The 19,344-nt window shown below is 38.0% G+C and overlaps 1 protein-coding gene across 1 annotated transcript; it reads left to right on the plus strand.

Moving 5' to 3' along the window:
* The first annotated feature begins 1,557 nt into the window (after positions 1 to 1,557).
* LOC117341305 (caffeoyl-CoA O-methyltransferase-like) lies at positions 1,558 to 17,844 on the plus strand. Its single transcript, XM_033903159.1, has 6 exons — positions 1,558 to 1,812; positions 9,432 to 9,585; positions 9,960 to 10,169; positions 10,474 to 10,574; positions 12,181 to 12,351; positions 17,347 to 17,844. The coding sequence occupies exons 1-6, from the start codon at positions 1,678 to 1,680 to the stop codon at positions 17,413 to 17,415; spliced, it is 840 nt and encodes a 279-aa protein (XP_033759050.1). The 5' UTR covers positions 1,558 to 1,677; the 3' UTR covers positions 17,416 to 17,844.
* The last annotated feature ends 1,500 nt before the right edge of the window (positions 17,845 to 19,344 follow it).

Below are 19,344 nucleotides of genomic sequence, written 5' to 3' on the forward strand. Positions count from 1 at the left end.
TTTCATAGCGTGTCCAGCACAGGGACCTGTGAATTCGTCACGGTGTATAGGTGTATTTGGACTTTTCATAACGTTTATTTCACAGGGACCTGAGAATTCGTCACAGTGTAAAGGTGTATTTGGACTTTTCATAGCGTGTCCAGCACAGGGACCTGAGAATTCGTCACAGTGTATAGGTGTATTTGGACTTTTCATAGCGTGTCCAGCACCGGGACCTGAGAATTCGTCACAGTGTATAGGTGTATTTGGACTTTTCATAGCGTGTCCAGCACAGGGACATGAGAATTCGTCACAGTGTATAGGTGTATTTGGACATTTCATAGCGTGTCCAGCACAGGGACCTGAGAATTCGTCACAGTATATAGGTGTATTTGAACTTTTCATAGCGCGTCCAGCACAGGGACCTGATAATTTATGTATTTGGACTTTTCATAACGTTTATTTCACAGGGACCTGAGAATTCGTCACAGTGTATAGGTGTATTTGGACTTTTCATAGCGTGTCCAGCACAGGGACCTGAGAATTCGTCACAGTGTATAGGTGTATTTGGACTTTTCATAGCGTGTCCAGCACAGGGACCTGTTAATTCGTCACAGTGTATAGGTGTATTTGGACTTTTCATACCGTGTCCAGCACAGGGACCTGAGAATTCGTCACAGTGTATAGGTGTATTTGGACTTTTCATAGCGTGTCCAGCACAGGGACATGAGAATTCGTCAGTGTATAGGTGTATTTGGACTTTTCATAGCGTGTCCAGCACAGGGACCTGAGAATTTATGTATTTGGACTTTTCATAACGTTTATTTCACAGGGACCTGTTAATTCGTCACAGTGTATAGGTGTATTTGGACTTTTCATACCGTGTCCAGCACAGGGACCTGAGAATTCGTCACAGTGTATAGGTGTATTTGGACTTTTCATAACGTGTCCAGCACAGGGACCTGAGAATTCGTCACAGTGTATAGGTGTATTTGGACTTTTCATAGCGTGTCCAGCACAGGGACCTGAGAATTTATGTATTTGGACTTTTCATAACGTTTATTTCACAGGGACCTGAGAATTCGTCACGGTGTATATGTGTATTTGGACTTTTCATAGTGTGTCCAGCACAGGGACCTGAGAATTCGTCACAGTCTATATTTATATATGTGTGTGTGTATTTGGACATATCTTCGTGTCTACCTCCCTCGGAAGAAGCAAATCCTATTTCTAATAGGCATACCAAATATGTGAATGATCGTTAAAAATATATAATATTCCTTTAATAACCTTCTTTATGTCCGAGTACCTCCGTTTAATTAAAAAAAAACATACTACATGCGCGATTGAGGAAATCGCGATGCGAGATTAACTTTACGAAACTTTACTGGTGTTACTCAGCTTGAACCAGTCACCTCCACGACACTTTGACAAGTTATAGTCGCCTCCACGACACTTTGACCAGTTCTACCAGCCTGTCTAAACGTGTTTATTTGTAATCATCACGTGTGTCGAAGTCCGTGACAATAGGAAGTAGAACACTATTTATAAACATTATGTACCTGATGTCTTACGGCGTACACGCGTCCTCACTATTGACCTTGATTAACGACCTCGTAATAATCACACGACCACTCGTCACTCTAAAATAGCGTACAAGGTACCCGCCGATATCTAGGCTTCATTCCTCAGTCGACGATGGCGTCCGCATCAGGGAGTGTACACCGCGAACCGGTGGTCAGGAATCTGTGTAAACTACAGGAGTTGGCCACAAAACATGGCGTACCCGAGGAAGTCAAACAGCAGATTGATCACTGTCTCCGCGTTGTACACGTAAGATTAACTTTTGTGTAGGTTTTAAGCCGCTACATACATAAACACAGCCTTCCACTAGCCGTACGATGCTTTAAAAGGTTAGCTCCGTCACGTGTGAGGGTTTCTTTTCTTCGAGTTGCGAGTTGCGAGTTGCAAAATGCGAGTTGCGAGTTGCGAAATGCGAGTTGCGAGTTACAAAATGCGAGTTGCGAGTTGCAAAATGCGAGTTGCGAGTTACAAAATGCGAGTTGCGAGTTGCAAAATGCGAGTTGCGAGTTACAAAATGCGAGTTGCGAGTTGCAAAATGCGAGTTGCGAGTTACAAAATGCGAGTTGCGAGTTGCAAAATGCGAGTTGCGAGTTACAAAATGCGAGTTGCGAGTTGCAAAATGCGAGTTGCGAGTTACAAAATGCCATTATTAATGTTTCTTTAAAAAAAGTGTTGGTCTTTAAAACATACATCCCCAGAAAGCATGTGATTGTCATCCGTAGGCTTCATTTTATCGCTAAAACTTATAAACTGGTAATAAACAAATGGGCGGAGCTATGTGCCAAAACAAACTAAAATCCGATTTTTAAAGAGTGGTCATCCGATGCCCTGGTATCTAAAATTGAAAAAAAAGTAGGTGATAAAATATTTCAATTTTCGCATTAACCAGACTGACTAAAATTGATTACATGAGCCTCTCCTAGATATAAGTCCGTATAGCTCATATGGTAGAACCATCGCTTTAGTGACCCGAAGGTTCTGGGTTCGAATCAACAAAATTAATTTTATTCACATGTTGTTATGTTTTAAAGAATAATACAATTTAATTTTTCTTGGTCATTTCTAAAAGATTTTTTTTCAACATTTAATGCATATTTAATATTGATTTATTTTAAAATTAAGTACATGTATTTAGTTCTGTGTCTGATTATATTCGGCAGTTATTACGAGAAAAGTTTGCTAATATATTGAAATATATGCTAAGGCAAGTTCACGTATACACGGAATGTAAACAACGGCCATGTGTGTAGTTTATGTGTAGTGTAGTATAGTATACGTTTTTGTAGTTTGGTTGTTTCCGGCTTCGTGAAAAATCTCCCGATAAAAATATGTGCGACGAGTGATTTTTATACACTGATGTCTCAAGGATTTCCCCAGTCAAGCGTCGAAGACAGCGGTCATTTTAATGTAAGGAGAGGCTGAATGAGCACCTTGGATTGCCATGAACACATGTGTTCCTCTTCCTTAAAGGATGCTTGTGACCTAATTGGGTCAACACCCGCTCACGTAATCTTTCAAATGAATTGATTTACAAAGAAAGTGAATGAGACAATAAGTACAACTACTGTACGCCCCACCCAATGGTAAGGTGTGACAATCTTTTGTTAACTGATACAATAGAAACTTCTACTTTCACTTAACAATAATTAATTCCGGCTTGTGGAAGTCATTTCGACTCATTACATGTCAAATCAAAATTCCTGACATGATACAACAGATACAACCATGATACTAACTCTGTGATAGACTTTTTTACTGTAACGTTATGTTGAATTCAGTAACCGAAGTAATACAGATATAAGTAGACTTTATGACTACTGATTATTAAAAAAACATTTCTATGTTTTTTTACGTATATATGTGAAAGTACACAAGAAAACAATGTCGGTTGCACAAAGTTTTAGCGATAAAATGAAGCCTACGATGACAATCACATGCTTTCTGGGGATGTATGTTTTAAAGACCAACACTTTTTTTAAAGAAACATTAATAATGGCATTTTGTAACTCGCAACTCGCATTTTGCAACTCGCAACTCGCATTTTGCAACTCGCAACTCGCATTTTGTAACTCGCAACTCGCATTTTGCAACTCGCAACTCGCATTTTGCAACTCGCAACTCGCATTTTGTAACTCGCAACTCGCATTTTGTAACTCGCAACTCGCATTTTGCAACTCGCAACTCGCATTTTGTAACTCGCAACTCGCATTTTCCAACTCGCAACTCGCATTTTGTAACTCGCAACTCGCATTTTCCAACTCGCAACTCGCATTTTGTAACTCGCAACTCGCATTTTGCAACTCGCAACTCGCATTTTCAAAGAAACCCTCGATTCATCTTATCTTTACCGAAAGTGGTATACAGAGAAAGAAAATATTTATTCAACAATTGCCTTCGGAGGTGTTATATACGGTAATAATAAAAACTATATAAAAATATCAGCGTTCTTCCTTTGGATTTCCTAAAATATACAGTAATTATCATCTTTAAGAGTTGCTTTCCTCCGTTTCACTCCGAAAGTGCCAGTCTTCTTTCACACCTGTCCAGTCACCCATTGTTAATTACATGGACACCTGTGCTTACTGTTTTCTTTGAGATTATCATTTTAAACAGTGAAGTGTATCCCCTAACCGAACTTCCCACTGTGCGACTTCTTCAGGAAGACCGGTCATATACACATGTACACATTACCTGTATGTTACCAGAAACATGGACACAAACACACATCAGTGACGACTGACCGAGTTTGGCTGGGTGGACCCGGTCAAGATTTCAAGATTTCAAGATTTTATTGGTTCACTCATGACATATATACATATGTAACAAGAGGTCATAAAGGGGAAAAAGAGAACTATTGGATGGACAAAGTAATCAATAGACAAATCAAGATAAATCATACAAATCATGAATTATTCTAATGTTCTTTACATACTTAAAAGCTTAATTACTCTTTGGATAAAACGACTTACTTTACTTAACAAACCTGAATTACATATAGAGAACATTCCTTTCATTTTGTCACAATTAGGATTAATATAATAATATTTTGGTATATAAATTGCTCGTAGTGCTACAACAGAATCATTTTTACAGACATATAGATAGTGGTACTCATCACCAACACAGTTTGTACAGAGAGGACATAACCTTTCCTCGCGAGGAACGTTATTCCATCTCCCTGTCTCTATAGGAAATTTTAAATTAGAAGTTCTAAATTTACACAAATATCTTCGGTCGTTATGATTCAATTTCAATAGGTATGGTTCAAAATTAAACTGAGATTTATACAAAGAATATACTTGTCCTCGTGAGGAGCTATCAATTTCATTAAACCATTTTTGAACAAATTGATCTTGAAGTCTTTGTTTAATGATTATTTTAAGATATTCTCTATTACTTGTACAAGAATGTTGAAGTAACCATATATCATTAAAACCAGTATTGTTCAATATGTCTCGTATATATAATAACCATCTAGAACTAAATACTGAATCCTGAATCCAGGTCAGACGCTGGAGCTGTCACCTGTACACGTGTACCGTTACCTGTATGTTACACCAGTAAACACACTTACCTTTGCAGAATATCACGCCCATATGTCTGTATAAGCATAGCTAAGGCCATGATAAAACATTTATGTTATAAGCAATCACACTGCCGTTATACTTATTAAAAATTATGTCAATTACTTTTATCAGAGACTTGTATAGGTACAGTGTATATGCAAAGCCAATAAAATGAAAATAAAATAAGAACTATATGAGAATTCTACTGATAAAAGCGGGTCCTCTATATACTCCCTACACGTATATATACATACAATATGTATATATATATATATCAAAAATCAACACATATGCTCGACCGCTAGTACGGACGGAGACGGCGTTTATTCAAAAATCGTAAGTAAAGTACATTAGACACGTCTCAATGTTTCTCCTTCTCATTCCCTCTCACAGGTTGTCGCATTAAAATCCTAAAAAACCAAGCGCGCCACCCAAACTGAAACCTATTTATAGGAGAATAGAAGGTGTACCAGCCCGACAATGCTTAAGTTTTTTTTTTTTTTTTTTTTTAGCTGGGATTTCTAACCATTTAGCGACACCCAAACATGCCTCTATAAATGCAATATATCTACTGTATGCAAAATTTCCATTTTGCCGTACTACATGTGCGACGTTCTGAGCTAGAATGACTACCCAACCTATACCCGATCTACACCTAACCCATGGCCCTATCTGATTGGCTATTGCCAATGCACGAGGCAAACAAGCTGTCAACATATACTCCGTGTATTCTCCGAAACCGGGAAAAAGATATACTCTTAGCAGACTCTTAGCAGCAAATAAATGCAATGTATCATTGGTTACTAGAACGTGAAGTAAATTATCTTATGTCCTTATATGGAAATCAGTTAAACCTGAAAAATAGGGAGTCGACATGTGACAAAAACTCTATGCACAATCCTGAACACAATTTACTATTAATCGAGGATATGCAGGATATACAACTCGGATTCGGATATTTTGCAATTTTAAGAAATAACTGCGGCCTTCGTTATTTATTTAAATGCAAAATATCCGAATCCGAGTTGTATATCTTACAATACACGAATCATCGTTAATCGTTTCTGAATTATTAGATACAACTCATAGCGTCAATAACTTTTAATTATTGAACATAAAGACATAAAATGATTCATCCTCAAGATAATTTCATTCGTATCAAGAACAGAGACAGTGTAAACATCGGTTCTGTACAGGCGAACAATAGGTGAAACACTATAGGTAGAATTTATCTTAATCTGAAAAATATCCTCTAGATTTTCACATCCGCATGTTGTATTCTCGGAAAACTTTTGTCTTTTGCTCTTTATTTGAAAATTCATATTTTCATTTTGTTAATATGGAGAAAGAGCAATCGTTAGCGGCACGGTAACAAACACAATACATACAAAGTACATTTTGTATATAAAATCCAGCAGAAGATTTAGGCAGTAAAATGGTATACACCGTCCATATTTTCAAACTATCACGCAAATCCTGGCTATACATTTTGATAAAATAGAATAAATTATTGATGCAACAAGAGTTCAATTCATTGTAATTGATGTATTTTCTGAAACGTTATTGTTTCTCAGTAAAGGTACAGTCCATATCCTGTTCAGTCCTGAAGCGATATTTGTTGTATTTTGTCTGTATGAAACAATAAAAGTTAACACTAAATAAAAGGTGGAAAATGCATTAAAAAAAAAAATTACACTTCTGGCACGGTGCTAGTAAATGTATATGTATGTTTCATAGAAAATGACTAGCGACGACGACTGCCATTTCCTAGTTACAAATAGTAGTTTACTAACTACGATGTACGGTAAACCTCCGATTAGTTCGAACAAAATTAAATAAATATTGACGAACCGGTTCGAATTATTCGAAATTATGCTTCAGAAAATAAGCGTGAGTTCGAACTATTCGAGTCAATATCGGCGAAAATCTCGGCAGAGTGAAATCATTAGACACAAACACATCCATCGTAAATGTGATACGTAACAACGGCGGCCTGAACAATGGCCCATTTATAAGTAAGTAAAATAATAGAATTTTATTTAATTCAATGTTAATTGATCGTTAAACGTTCTTCATTTCGCGATAATTATGATGGTTATTGCGCGAAGCCGCTCGGTTAATGCGTAGCTTCAGTAGGCCCCAAAACAGTACAGTACACTTGCATTTGTGACACAAAAGTTAAACATTTGTACAGTATAGCCTTTGCATGGTTATATATTCTATCTGAATCAGAAACTATCGCTATATTATTGTAATAAATGGTCTCTTCAATATATCAATATATACGATGACAATCACATGCTTTCTGGGGATGTATGTTTTAAAGACCAACACTTTTTTAAAGAAACATAAATAAGGCATTTGTAACTCGCAACTCGCATTTTGCAACTCGCAACTCGCATTTTGTAACTCGCAACTCGCATTTTGCAACTCGCAACTCGCATTTTCCAACTCGCAACTCGCATTTTGTAACTCGCAACTCGCATTTTGCAACTCGCAACTCGCATTTTGTAACTCGCAACTCGCATTTTGCAACTCGCAACTCGCATTTTGTAACTCGCAACTCGCATTTTGCAACTCGCAACTCGCATTTTGTAACTCGCAACTCGCATTTTGCAACTCGCAACTCGCATTTTGTAACTCGCAACTCGCATTTTGCAACTCGCAACTCGCATTTTCCAACTCGCAACTCGCATTTTCCAACTCGCAGCTCGCATTTTCCAACTCGCAACTCGCATTTTGTAACTCGCAACTCGCATTTTCCAACTCGCAACTCGCATTTTGTAACTCGCAACTCGCAACTGACAAAAAGTGAACCTCGTCACGTGTACTAAGGGGAATAACTCTAATCATTGGTTTCTGGTTAGACACTAATTTCCGTGTTTGTTTTCGTAGCTGGACATGCTACATTTTGTACCGATATGTTGTAATTTAACATATTTTCTGTGTTCGTGGATTAGTAGCATTTCAATACAGATATATTTCTTAAATGACAGTGAGTGGAACGTTCAAGCTCAGAATAGGTCTAACAACAACTGATAGAAAGGAGCTATTTAATCTATGTTGTATGAAAGCTCTCATTATTTGTACCCATTTTTTTAATGATTTTGTAATAGCTTATCGAGCTGACTTCAAAGTCATAGGTTACAACATAAGGATGTTACAAGCAATTCTGTTTATGTGTTTGTAATTTATATTAGTATAAATTCATGTCCATTCATCTGTCTTTTGGCCACTCTACCTCTTTGTGATTGTATTTCCTATATTGCCCAATGTGGGCCGGAATTCGTTAATAAAGAATTGTATTGTATTGTTGTAGCTGTAAATTTGACACTTTTTGTGTAATTAGCTAGGTCTAGTCTCTACCATGTAACAGTGTTAAGCGCAGAATTTCAGATTACAAAATCATAGTGATTGACAGATACCCACTCCTCTCATGCTCTAATCTTTGTGATGACTAATCGTCACATGTGCCTGTGGTCTGGCTAGATAGGGGCTAGATAAGCATTCGGTAAACAGTCGCCCTTATTTGTTGTTGTCTTATTCTCAAGTCCCTGTGATCAGACCTTGGTCTGTATTTGTTGTTGTTCTATTCTCAAGTCCCTGTGGTCAGACCTTGGTCTGTATTTGTTGTTGTTCTATTCTCAAGTCCCTGTGGTCAGACCTTGGTCTGTATTTGTTGTCCTATTCTCAAGTCCCTGTGGTCAGACCTTGGTCTGTATTTGTTGTTCTATTCTCAAGTCCCTGTGGTCAGACCTTGGTCTGTATTTGTTGTTGTTCTATTCTCAAATCCTTGTTGCCAAATCTTGCTCTGTTCATTAAAGGTGTGGTTTACGCACGTTTACACATTGAAAATATCTGTATAGAAATTTACCTTTGTTATAAATATAGCTGATATAAGTATGTTAATCTTAAATAATAATGTATCAATTAGAGCTAAACCACGTGATCAAATACTTACACGTTAAAGTCGTTACATCATATTATTTCAGCATAAACAGGTAAATATCTAGTTATCCAGCTGTTTGATAGATTAAGTCACATTTTAAATTACAGTTAAAATTTATTTTTAGGAATCAGTATACGTTATCTAACAATATTTATAAAAGATATAAAAACAAACGTGGCATTTAATTTAACTCGTCAGATTCTGATATCTATTTGAACATTGACTTTGAATAGTAAAATACTTTCGATTGAACGATAGGCCTGTTACTTAATGTGTAACCATTAGATTTTTTATGAATAAATTAACGAATTAGATGAACCAGCATTTTGATGATACAACTCCCGGTGTTACAGGCACGCGATGAGTACTGTGACAAGATGTCGTCTGCGGCCAGTGAACACGTGACGAGTCTGATCGAGCAAACCGAAAGCCATCCGTGGAAGGACTTACATCAGGCCGGAACAATCCCTTTCCTGGGTTCCGGGATGGTTTCCGGGAAATTAGAAGGTTTATAAATGACGTATTGAATCTAATACAAACAACAGACAATGGTTGTTTCAAAAATGAATAAAGAATCAAATAAATAGATAATTCAAATATTATAGCGTAATTACTGTTAAGTGGGCTTCTGTATTTCTCAGGAGCAAGCATGGCGTTCGAATAATCATGATTGTCTAATTTCAATAATTTGCATGCAGATATTTTGTAATATTTAGATGAACTTAACTGAAGTATATATTCGAAATCAAATTAATTTAGTTTTTTTTATGACGAAAGATATAATTTCTCCGGTTTCAATTTAGTTAAAACTGTATTTTATTGATGAAATAGTATATTAAGATATGAATTGATACAATTTAAATTATTTCATCTTCATTTAGGCAATTTTCTGAAGACTCTCATAAGTATGAGCAATGCAAAAAAGGTGCTAGAATTGGGCCTGTTTACCGGATGTGGCGCACTGACAATAGCGGAAGCGCTTCCGGTAGATGGCAGTGTGACGTCGTGTGAAATAGTGCCATATGTGCAAGACCTTGCTCGAACCTTTGTGGACAAATCTCCACACGGAAAGAAGGTCATAATAAAGGGAGGTAATTAAACATTTACAATCAGTCTACTAATTATATTATCCTTTGAAATGCATATAGTAATACATTTAGATTTTACTTCGCACATGTTCAACATTATTACCGCAAGCGTACATGTTTTAGTAGTTATCTTATTTTAACGTTTTCTCAATCAAATAATTCCGTTTCATTGTCTTTTCGCACATTGAAAGTGGAATACATGTACATGTATTATCAATTTTAACTGAAATAATGCCCTCAGTTTTTTAATCTGTTGATTTCCATGATACATGTTTTAAAACAAACCTACATCGCTAATCATTTTTAGGGCCGGCGTTGAAGTCAATTGAAGAAATGGCTGATGCTGGAGAAAAATTTGACCTAGTTTTTATTGATGCGGATAAAGACAACTATCTGAACTACTACAAGGTATTTAGATATTAACAGGTACATAGACTACAACATATCTACACGTACACTGGATAAACAACATTTATTACAAATTCTACCATGTTTGCTTTGCAATGCCAGTTTTCATTGGTTTAAAACCATGTATTATTTTCCAATAATACACGCTCCTTCCAATAATACACGCCTGTTACAACTTTATATATCTAATATTCACTTATTTCTTATAAGGTTACAATAGCCGAGTGGGTTAATGGGTTAGTCTTTCATTAAATTTTTATCACGACGCGAGTTCGAATCCTACGGAGGCCCCCTTTTTTTTCTTTTTTTTTCTTTTCTTTGTCCCTTTTTTTTAATTTTCACAATCAATGCCATATTATAGATGCTCTTGATCGTAGTATTGTCACAAATGGCCAATCGGATGCTTAGAAAGTGGTTACACACTGCGGTGTGTAAACGAAAACAATAACACACTGCTACGAATGTTATCGCGTGAAATATCAGTTGTGAAACAAGCGTAGTTATGGGATAAACACGTATAACTACTACAGTCATTTGACCTAAGAAAATATAATTGACGATTGTCCTATCGTATAACATCACATGTTACGTGTACCTCGCTGTTTTGCCCTGCAGTATGGCGTAAGAATTGTACCTGCTCCCCATTTCATGGTCGTACGAGGCGGCTAAATTTAGGATCTTATCTTTTCTCTACTTGTCTCACTTGATACTACATCGCATTCGACCTTTAGTTCAGCTTTCGTCTCTCCGAGGGACGATTATCAGTGTCTTTGAAAATGGTAGTCGCTACCCCTGCTTAGTATTCTGCATTTCGGGGGTGGGACGACTGGTTTGCCATTGTTAGTATAATGTGACCGGGTGGGGTGTCCTGCTGGTTGTCTTCGGCAGTATGCTTCAGTGAGGTAGCACTATAAATCGGCAGAAGTTCAGGACTATCACAAAGAGACTAAACACGAACATACCGCAGCTAAATTTTGGATCTTATCTTTCTTTCCTTTGTAAAAATTTTCCTCTCTAATGTGTCCTGTGACACTGCCTCGTATTTGGCCTTTAGTTGAGCGTTCACCCTTACTTAAGTCTGTATATGTAAATCAGTCTTCACATGAAAACATAACCTGCCAAGTGTCAGTATATTGAACCAGGTGAGAAATCATGCCGATATACATAGCACATGTCGTTCTGGTGAAATGGATCATATTATGTAAAATATTGGGAACGAGGTTCAACAGTTTGAAACTAATATAATGTAGATACAAGTTTATCTTGAACGGAAATAAGAGTATTGAATACCGTGATGCGCAGAAAAACGGTTTCGATTTTTAAAAATCAGAAATTACATGAAATATAAAATAGAGCCAAATTTGTACAAAACCATTTTATGTGTTTGCTATTAATAACGTAATGAGGGACTATATTATTCTTTCTGGATATTTCGGCTGTTCCGGTATTTGAACTCGATGACGTCAGTGATAGGGCAAGCGGCAAATTTGAACACGTCATAATCTACAGTAACGGGCGACATTCTAATTTATCTGTCACCCGAAATTGTATTTATATCGACTGTATACTAGCATTTGGTTACAGTTCAATGTTTATATATCTACAGGTAATCATGGACAAGGATATGTTGACGGCCCGGGGAACGATCCTAGCGGACAACACGCTGTTCCAAGGCTCGGCGTACTGTGATGATCACAGGAATGAAAGGGCGGCCGTTATGGGGAAAGCCATTCGGGAATTTAACGAGTTTGTAACCCAGGACAAACGGGTGTACCAGGTGAGGATATTGTCACTATGATACGGTGTTTTGGTCAGTTGACAATACCGGTATGTTACAGATGAAATGACGGACGAGACTAGTATGTTACAGATTGAATGACGGACGAGACTAGTATGTTACAGATGGAATGACGGACGAGACTAGTATGTTACAGATGAATGACGGACGAGACTGGTATGTTACAGATGAAATGACGGACGAGACTAGTATGGTACAGATGGAATGACGGACGAGACTAGTATGTTATAGATGGAATGACGGACGAGACAAGTATTTTACAGATGGAATGACGGACGAGACAAGTATGTTACAGATGGAATGACGGACAAGACTAGTATGTTACAGATGAAATGACGGACGAGACTAGTATGTTATAGATGGAATGACGGACGAGACAAGTATTTTACAGATGGAATGACGGACGAGACAAGTATGTTACAGATGGAATGACGGACAAGAATAGTATGTTATAGATGGAATGACGGACGAGACTAGTATGTTACAGATGGAATGACGGACGAGACCAGTATGTTACAGATGGAATGACGGACGAGACTAGTATGTTATAGATGGAATGACGGACGAGACCAGTATGTTATAGATGGAATGACGGACGAGACTAGTATGTTATAGATGGAATGGCGGACGAGACTAGTATGTTATAGATGGAATGACGGACGAGACTGGTATGTTACAGATGGAATGACGGACGAGACTAGTATGTTATAGATGGAATGACGGACGAGACTTGTATGTGATAGATGGAATGACGGACGAGACTAGTATGTTATAGATGGAATGACGGACGAGACTAGTATGTTATAGATGGAATGACGGACGAGACTGGTATGTTACAGATGGAATGACGGACGAGACTTGTATGTGATAGATGGAATGACGGACGAGACCAGTATGTTACAGATGGAATGACGGACGAGACCAGTATGTTACAGATGGAATGACGGACGAGACTAGTATGTTATAGATGGAATGACGGACGAGACTAGTATGTTATAGATGGAATGACGGACGAGACTAGTATGTTACAGATGGAATGACGGACGAGACCAGTATGTTACAGATGGAATGACGGACGAGACTAGTATGTTACAGATGGAATGACGGGCGAGACTAGTATGTTACGGATGGAATGGCGGACGAGACCAGTATGTTACAGATGGAATGACGGACGAGACTAGTATGGTACAGATGGAATGACGGACGAGACCAGTATGTTATAGATGGAATGACGGACAAGAATAGTATGTTATAGATGGAATGACGGACGAGACAAGTATGTTACAGATGGAATGACGGACAAGAATAGTATGTTATAGATGGAATGACGGACGAGACTAGTATGTTACAGATGGAATGACGGACAAGAATAGTATGTTATAGATGGAATGACGGACGAGACTAGTATGTTACAGATGGAATGACGGACAAGACTTGTATGTTACAGATGGAATGACGGACGAGACAAGTATGTTACAGATGGAATGACGGACGAGACCAGTATGTTACAGATGGAATGACGGACGAGACTAGTATGTTACAGATGGAATGACGGGCGAGACTAGTATGTTACAGATGGAATGACGGACGAGACTAGTATGTTACAGATGGAATGACGGACGAGACAAGTATGTTATAGATGGAATGACGGACGAGACTAGTATGTTACAGATGGAATGACGGACGAGACTAGTATGTTACAGATGGAATGACGGACGAGACTAGTATGTTACAGATGGAATGACGGACGAGACCAGTATGTTACGGATGGAATGGCGGACGAGACCAGTATGTTACAGATGGAATGACGGACGAGACTAGTATGTTATAGATGGAATGACGGACGAGACTAGTATATTATAGATGGAATGACGGACGAGACTAGTATGTTACAGATGGAATGACGGACGAGACTAGTATGTTACAGATGGGAAGACGGACGAGACTAGTATGTTACAGATGGAATGACGGACGAGACTAGTATCTTATAGATGGAATGACGGACGAGACAAGTATGTTATAGATGGAATGACGGACGAGACTAGTATGTTATAGATGGAATGACGGACGAGACTAGTATGTTACAGATGGAATGACGGGCGAGACTAGTATGGTACAGATGGAATGACGGACGAGACAAGTATGTTACAGATTGAACGACGGACGAGACAAGTATTTTACAGATGGAATGACGGACGAGACTAGTATGTAACAGATGGAATGACGGACGAGACTAGTATGTAACAGATGGAATGACGGACGAGACTAGTATGTTACAGAAGGAATGACGGACGAGACAAGTATGTTACAGATGGAATGACGGACGAGACTAGTATGGTACAGATGGAATGATGGACGAGACTAGTATGGTACAGATGGAATGACGGACGAGACAAGTATGTAACAGATGGAATGACGGACGAGACTAGTATGTTACAGATGGAATGACGGACGAGACTAGTATGTTATAGATGGAATGACGGACGAGACAAGTATGTAACAGATGGAATGACGGACGAGACTAGTATGTTACAGATGGAATGACGGACGAGACAAGTATGTTACAGATGGAATGACGGACGAGACTAGTATGTTACAGATGGAATGACGGACGAGACCAGTATGTTACAGATGGAATGACGGACGAGACTAGTATGTTATAGATGGAATGACGGACGAGACAAGTATGTAACAGATGGAATGACGGACGAGACTAGTATGTTACAGATGGAATGACGGACAAGACTAGTATGTTACAGATGGAATGACGGACGAGACTAGTATGTTATAGATGGAATGACGGACGAGACAAGTATGTAACAGATGGAATGACGGACGAGACTAGTATGTTACAGATGGAATGACGGACGAGACTAGTATGTTACAGATGGAATGACGGACGAGACAAGTATGTTACAGATGGAATGACGGACGAGACTAGTATGTTACAGATGGAATGACGGACGAGACTAGTATGTTACAGATGAAATGACGGACGAGACAAGTATGTTACAGATGGAATGACGGACGAGACTGGTATGTTACAGATGGAATGACGGACAAGACTGGTATGTTACAGATGGAATGACGGACGGGATTAGTATATTATAGATGGAATGACGGACGAGACTAGTATGTTACAGATGGAATGACGGACGAGACCAGTATGTTACAGATGGAATGACGGACGAGACTAGTATGTTATAGATGGAATGACGGACAAGACTAGTATGTTACAGATGGAATGATGGACGAGACTAGTATGTTATAGATTGAATGACGGACGAGACAAGTATGTTACAGATGGAATGATGGACGAGACTAGTATGTTACAGATGGAATGACGGACGAGACAAGTATGTTACAGATGGAATGATGGACGAGACTAGTATGTTATAGATTGAATGACGGACGAGACTAGTTAATATAGATGGAATGACGGACGAGACTAGTATGTTACAGATGGAATGACGGACGAGACTTGTATGTGATAGATAGAATGACGGACGAGACTAGTATGTTACAGATGGAATGACGGACGAGACTAGTATGTTACAGATGGAACGACGGACGAGACTACTTAAGTAGTAACTGCGGTTCTGATGATTATGCTTAAAGTTACGTTTAATGTCATAGAAGGGTTGAATAAGGCTCACAATTTTGAATCTAGCATATGTCGGGTAAAGCACGTGTGTGTGTATATGTCGGGTAAAGCACGTGGATGTGTATATATGTCGGGTAAAGCACGTGTATAGGTATATATGTCGGGTAAAGCACGTGTATATGTATATATGTCGGGTAAAACACGTGTATATGTATATATATGTCGGGTAAAGCACGTGTATGTAAATATATGTCGGGTAAAGCACCTGTATATGTATATATGTCGGGTAAAGCACGTGTATGTAAATATATGTCGGGTAAAGCACCTGTATATGTGTATATGTCGGGTAAAGCACCTGTATATGTGTATATGTCGGGTAAAGCACGTGTATGTATATATGTCGGGTAAAGCACGTGTATATGTATATATGTCGGGTAAAGCACGTGTATGTAAATATATGTCGGGTAAAGCACGTGTATGTAAATATATGTCGGGTAAAGCACCTGTATATGTGTATATGTCGGGTAAAGCACGTGAATGTGTATATATGTCGGGTAAAGCACGTGTATATGTATATATGTCGGGTAAAGCACGTGTATATGTATATATGTCGGGTAAAGCACGTGTATATGGATATATGTCGGGTAAAACACGTGAATGTGTATATATGTCGGGTACAGCACCTGTATATGGATATATGTCGGGTAAAGCACGTGAATGTGTATATATGTCGGGTAAAGCACGTGTATATGTATATATGTCGGGTAAAGCACGTGTATATGTATATATGTCGAGTAAAGCACCTGTATGTGTATATATGTCAGGTAAAACACGTGTATATGTATATATGTCGAGTAAAGCACCTGTATGTGTATATATGTCAGGTAAAACACGTGTATATGTATATATATGTCGGGTAAAGCACGTGTATGTGTATATATGTCGGGTAAAGCACGTGTATATGTATATATGTCGGGTAAAGCACGTGTATATGTATATATGTCGGGTAAAGCACGTGTATGTGTATATATGTCGGGTAAAGCACGTGTATATGTATATATGTCGGGTAAAGCACGTGTATATGTTTATATGTCGGGTAAAGCACGTGTATGTAAATATATGTCGGGTAAAGCACGTGTATATGTATATATGTCGGATAAAGCACGTGTATGTGTTTATATGTCGGGTAAAGCACGTGTATATGTATATATATCGGGTAAAGCACGTGTATGTGTATATATATATATATCGGGTAAAACACGTGTATATGTATATATTTATATCGGGTAAAGCACGTGTATATGTATATATGTCGGGTAAAGCACGTGTATATGTATATATGCCTGATGACGTTTTACCTGTTTGATTAGGTAATCGTCCCTATAAGAGACGGGGTGACGATGATACGGCGGTGCTCGGACGTGGAGGGAACTGTTTAAAACATCTGCGATCGGAATGAGGAGACAGTGGTTGTACGTTGATGTGTGACTCGGTCTGACTGATTCAGATGTGAATATTTTTATACTGATGATACAATGGCTACTAAACTGGCCTCGACACAGCTACAGGATATTTCACTCAGAGTGACATTTAAGCAGCTGTCTGATTCAGACGAATTGGTGTGGTATTATTTAACAAAACTGAAAGTTTACAATATGTTATAAAGTTATAAGTCTAAGAAGAATATTTAGATATCGATGAAAGAACACAAATAATCAAAGAATAGCTCTTGTACTCTGGGCCCCATCGTCTCTGTAAAACACAAGGATTGTATTCATGCTAAAGTGGACCAATATTTTGTGTATAGTTCAAAACGACAATTCCGCATCTTAACAATGTTTGTTATGAATAAACTACTTTTGAATGATTGCTTTTATTTGCTTATATTTCATTTGAATTTTTTTGTGGGATAGATTACCTACATTGCAACTTATATCATAGCAGTGGCGTAGGAAGCGGGGGAGGGGGGGGGGGCAATTCCCCCTCCCCCACTTTTTACAGTGGGGGGGGGGGGGGGGGGGGGGGGGCAAACATATCTTTTTGCCCTCCCCCCACTTTTTGACATCCAAAATCTTAAAAAAGGGGGGAAAACACGAATTTTTTATATTCATTTCGATAAATATCCGTAATTTTTTCGAACCGAAAATGTTTTCTTGAAGGCAACGATAAAAACTGTATCTTCTACATCTGGAACATTCCGACTTTTATACTAGTATATCAATCCTCAGACCTGTGTGTCGGTCGTCTGCACTAGCCTGGTAAGTCAATATTTATATCTTAATACGAAATTTTGCTTAACTTTATCACATAGATTCCGATAAAATTGATACCGGATGATTAAATATTTTATTTAAAATAATCCCAGTTGTTGATTGGCATGTGAATTTGCAAATATTTAGAGAAAATATCATTTGATCAGATTATAAACAAAACTGAATACAAATCCACTGAAGTATAACTAATAACAGCGCTGACCTGCAGACACCCCGTCATTTTCACCGCCTTGTTTACGTTACCTCCGTAGGGAGCGGTCATTATTTAAAGCAAAAATGGCGGTAAATTAACACTTTCCAATTTTACATTATTTTGTTGTTAAAGTTTTTTTTAATCATGGCATTGGGCTTTATCTTAGTTTAGGATGTTGTTTGTCTACAAAACGGCTGAAAACTATTTTTACCAACAAAATTAAAGAAGTTAGATGGGTATGCGAAATTACGTACCCGATCGTCTTCAAACCCAGCAATAAACACAAGTTAACAACAGCTCCCTTGCGCAGTGATACGTGTGCGCATATCAGGTTGCACACTTGTATGTTACAAAGCATTTGTGCATCTAACAATGTGTGGTATTCTTTCATGATTTGAAATTGATTTGACGGAAATGTGTTTAAAAACCTACCGAAAGTGTGCGAAATTACGTACCTCCACTCTAGGATTTGTTTAGTGCGTAAAATTTAAGGTTAAAAAAAAAAATTGCCCCCTCCCTCCCCCCAACACACTTTTTGACGACTTCCTACGCCACTGCATAGCATTTCCTGTGATACATAATACTCATTTATCATTAAAGAAAAATCACAGGGGATAGTGAGAAAGGCAAAAAAGGCAAATATATGCAATATGGTTCAAATAATGATGTGATTATCTGACTTTGTTCTGAGACTAATTCAACATGAAATACAAGCATTGGATTAGTTTCAAAACGAAATCAATTTATCACCACATGAACTCGAGAAATCACGATTCACTGTATGAACTACGCGAGTGTATTCGATTTTGGGGACAATGTCCTATATAATATTAGAGATCAAAGCTTCATACATAGAAATAACTACGTTAATGTTGATCCATTATACCAATATTTAAAATCAA

Source organism: Pecten maximus, chromosome 13 (genome assembly GCF_902652985.1).
Source record: "Pecten maximus chromosome 13, xPecMax1.1, whole genome shotgun sequence".
Lineage (NCBI taxonomy): Eukaryota > Metazoa > Mollusca > Bivalvia > Pectinida > Pectinidae > Pecten > Pecten maximus.